This window comes from Etheostoma cragini, chromosome 11, assembly GCF_013103735.1.
Source record: "Etheostoma cragini isolate CJK2018 chromosome 11, CSU_Ecrag_1.0, whole genome shotgun sequence".
NCBI classification, from domain to species: domain Eukaryota; kingdom Metazoa; phylum Chordata; class Actinopteri; order Perciformes; family Percidae; genus Etheostoma; species Etheostoma cragini.
In genome coordinates this window covers 24,569,043-24,573,073 of record NC_048417.1, presented here as the reverse complement: position 1 = coordinate 24,573,073, position 4,031 = coordinate 24,569,043, and the positions used below count along the sequence as shown (strand labels likewise).

Here is a 4,031-nt window from a genome sequence, read left to right as displayed (position 1 = left end):
TATTTGTGTGTAGAGTTTTGCAAAAATAGCCAATAGTTACAAAAAATGTGCTTAAGCAATCAGAAAAAACTGTAATAACTTTTGAAAGTCACATTACAGGATTGCTCCGTTGCCGCCGGAAATTCCTCCAGATGTCCCTCTTTTCAGCCAGATGTCTGTCCCTGTCCTCTGTCTCTGTGTTGGCGCTCTAACCGATGAGGGGGCTGATTTCTGAGGACTGTGGCTACCTGCTCCTCAGATCTCAGCAGGGCAAATCCAGACAGCTAGCTAGACTATCTGTCCAATCTGAGTTTTCTGTTGACAACTAAAACTACTTCCAAACGTACACATCAATACCAAAACAAGTTCCTTCCTGAGACTATTTAGCAGCGGCAGCGTGGCTCCATCCAGAGCTTAGCCCTGCCAGAGATTGTGATTGGTTTAAAGACATCCCAATAAACCAGAGAATGTTTGCACAGTACATGGGCCTTGTGGTGTTGTTATTCCTTTCAGTTTAAGTGAATTTAAAAAATGTAAGTGAGGTTTCAGTCTTTTAAACCCCAGCAGGATTGCAGGGATTCCACACACTGGACAGAGAAAATCACAAAAGTAAAGTCAACATTTCCCCGAGGCTTCATGCAGACAATAACAAGACAATGACAAATAACAGACAATAAAGCTGTTCTTATCTTACTTCTTACTTTATTATTTTGGCATGTTTAATAATGTGTGTGTGTAATAAAGCACACTAGGGAGCGGGAGTGCTGAGTCAACCGATTACATAACAGCTTGCATCAGCAGATTCACAGTGCTGATCACTGAACCCAGTGTGTCTCTGTGTGTGTCTGTGTGTGTGTGTGAATATGTGTTTGTGTCTGTCTGTGTGTGTTTGTCTGTGTGTTTGTCTGTGTGTGTTTGTCTGTGTGTTTGTCTGTATGTGTGAGAGAGTCTGTCTGTGTGTGTCTCTTCGTGTGTCTGTGTGTGTGTGTTTGTGTCTGTATGTGTGTGTCTGAATGTGTTTGTGTGTGGCTGTATGTGTGTGTCTGTTTACGTCTGATGTGTGTGTGTGTATTTGTGTGTGTGTGTGTGTGTGTGTGTGTGTGTGTGTGTGTATTTTCAGACTTGTGAGGAACTTTATTGAATTTATTCTAAATTTGACCCACAACAACGTCTTAACCCTTAAAAAGCCCTTTGAAAATGTAAAAAACAGTTTTTAACAATTTTACAAACAAATTATTAAAATTTTCTCAAAACAGGTTTTACATTGCACTTTCCAAAAATGTCCTCACTTTCTAAATGTGTTCTTTAATTTACTACTTTTCGGGGGGCCAACTTCTCTGGGCGGACAAAGCAGAGAACGGAGAGGTAATCTTGCCCCTTATGACCTCATAAGGGGAAGATTCCAGTTCGGCCCATCTGAGCTTTCATTTTCTCAAAGGCAGAGCAGGATACCCAGGGCTCCGTTTACACCTATCACCATTTCTAGCCACTGGGGGGCCATAGGCAGGTTGGGGGAACGCATATTAACATTAAAAAACCTCATAAAGGGACATTTTCATCCCATGGGACCTAAAAAGGAAATAGAGGCAAGTTTAAAGGGAGTTAACTTCTTCTATACTTCTTTCCTTTTGCAGAAATCTGACAACTTCCTCTTTCTCATGCATCATCATCAGTCTGTGTAGACACATTCATATTTCTGCTGCTGATGCTGTTAATTTGAGGAAGATGCACCATTATAAAATCATTTCTATTGAATACATATATACAACGCCAATGTTCTCCATTTTAATAATGTTTTATTTCATCTTGGGTTGTATTTTTTACTTGTTAACTATTTCTAATTCATTTTTTGTATTGCCTGTATGTGTGTGAGTATGTGTGTGTGGCTGTAACTTGCTGCTTGAAAAGACTAAATTCCCAGTTTGGGATTAATAAAGTCAGTCTGTCTATCTATCTATCTATCTATCTATCTATCTATCTATCTATCTATCTATCTATCTATCTATCTATCTATCTATCTATCTATCTATCTATCTATCTATGTATTGATGTACTTCTGCAAGTCAAACCTTTCTCCACAGGAAGACCAAATTTAAGAGTGATGTAACAGCTTTTAAAAATAAAAGCATGCTGCAGAATAATAATAATAATAATAATAATAATAATAATAATAATAATAACAATAAGAAGCTGCCTATCATCTAAACCAGTTGGTTAATTTTCGCTCAGGACATCTATGATCATTTCTGGACTCGAGCAGTACATACCGACATCTTTCTGGCCTCTCTGTTAGAAACACTGCTGCTCAACCACGAAGAGTACAACCACTCTTAAATACAGGAAGTGTTGCTTACCACCCGCCTCTCTTCCTTTCTGTGCTGTACACTTTCCGGTGCCTGAGGACTCGTTTCAGTCCCTTCGGCCTCTGACGGGTCACCGCTTCAGTTAAGCCGTTCACCAAAAATGGTGAGTGGCTTGGTTTATTTTGTGGTTTTTAAGACGCTTTGACTCATTTGTGCTCTGGTCAGCGTTGCTTGCTTCTCCGGTCCGATGCACTTTGCTTTTAGTGAAATAGGAAACACCTTGATGCTTGAAGACGTTATCGCTGACAATCAGAGTCTATTACTGAACTCACACAGGAAGTTTAATGTGAGTCACCCTCTTGAAATGAGACTAATACGTTTATGTTAACAGAATAACAATTTTCCTTTGTTAAATCACTCAAAGGAAACTAAATACTACAAAAACAACAATGTTTTCAGTCCTCAGACTTATATTTTTCCACTTTTTGGGGGGGGGGATTTTAATTCATTATATTGTTTGTTGTTACTAAATATGTTTTCCAGATTTCTGTATCAGCATTAACATTATAATTAGTGCTGTCAAACGATTAAAATATTTAATCGCGATTAATCGCATTAATGTCATAGTTAACTCGCAATTAATGGCACATTTTGTATCTTTTCCAAATATCTCTTGATTTCTTTTTGCCCTATTATTTTTTCTTATTTTAATCCTTGTGTTGTCTTCCCGTTAACACTTTGTGTTTTTCTGGGTAGAAATTTCAACATTTTGCTCTTCTTTTTCTACACTTCTGTCAACATTTTGTCAATTTTATTCCTATTTTTTTGTCACTTTTTTTTACCTTTTTTTTGTGTCAATCAATTTTTTAACAAAATTTGTGTCACTTTTTCCACTGTTTTTGATGTTTTTATTGAAAACAACTATGGCATTTAGCCTACTGTAGTGTATATATATATCCTAGTGTTCCATTAACACTAACATTCTCACTTGGAGCAAATATTATCTCACACAATGTATCACTGACCATCAATAACAGGGAGAAAATAATACTCTGCGGGGGGGGGGGGGGATGCAGACTGGACGTGCTGCGATGTCCGCTCAGTTCACAATGACCAAACCCACAGATCACGTTGGTCTCGTCAATGGACTAGTTGCAACAGGATGTGATCCGAATCTTTTAGGGTTTTAATATAACTTCAACTATGTGTCATTTCCAACTTTAAAAAACATCTGCATGAATGCCAAAAATGTCACAGTGAAAAAAAAAAAGTCAGTAAAAAGTGTCAAAGACAGTCAGAACAAGTGACAACGGGGACTTTATTTATTTCCCAAAACCCAACCCCCAAAAGTTGTCGGAGGGCAAGTTATGTAATTGGAAACAAAGATACAACTCATAATCTATTCACAATTTCTGTTAAAATATAAAGTTATACAACTGTTATCCCACTTAAAATCTCTGTCTCTGACTTGTGGCAAAACCAAACAAAACACAAAAACACAGATCTTCCTTGGAATGTCCCTACCTACGTTATGTAACTGAGAAACTCAGTAACAGGAGACAGTTTTTGTTTCTCTTTAGGTAGCATGAGTGAAAAGGAGTCGTCTTAGACATTTGTTGTGTTCTGGTTTTAGATCAGATATAAAAAGAATTTGATACAAAACAGGATGTCGGCTCAGCAGGCTGACTCTTTTCCTTAGCGACTATCATGTTTTAAATCAACGATGGGGGGGGGGGGGGGGGGGGGGGG

General features: G+C 38.1%; 1 protein-coding gene across 2 annotated transcripts in view; it reads left to right on the top strand.

Annotated features, from left to right (window-relative positions):
* Positions 1 to 2,264: 2,264 nt before the first annotated feature.
* rubcnl (rubicon like autophagy enhancer) overlaps positions 2,265 to 4,031 on the top strand; it is a 42,838-nt gene continuing 41,071 nt past the window's right edge. The window contains exon 1 of one of the 2 annotated variants that reach the window (XM_034885155.1): positions 2,265 to 2,445. In XM_034885155.1, coding sequence (XP_034741046.1) covers positions 2,443 to 2,445 — 3 coding nt within the window. In that variant the 5' untranslated portion in view covers positions 2,265 to 2,442. The remainder of the gene's footprint in view (positions 2,446 to 4,031) is intronic. The other variant, XM_034885154.1, reaches the window with a different exon arrangement.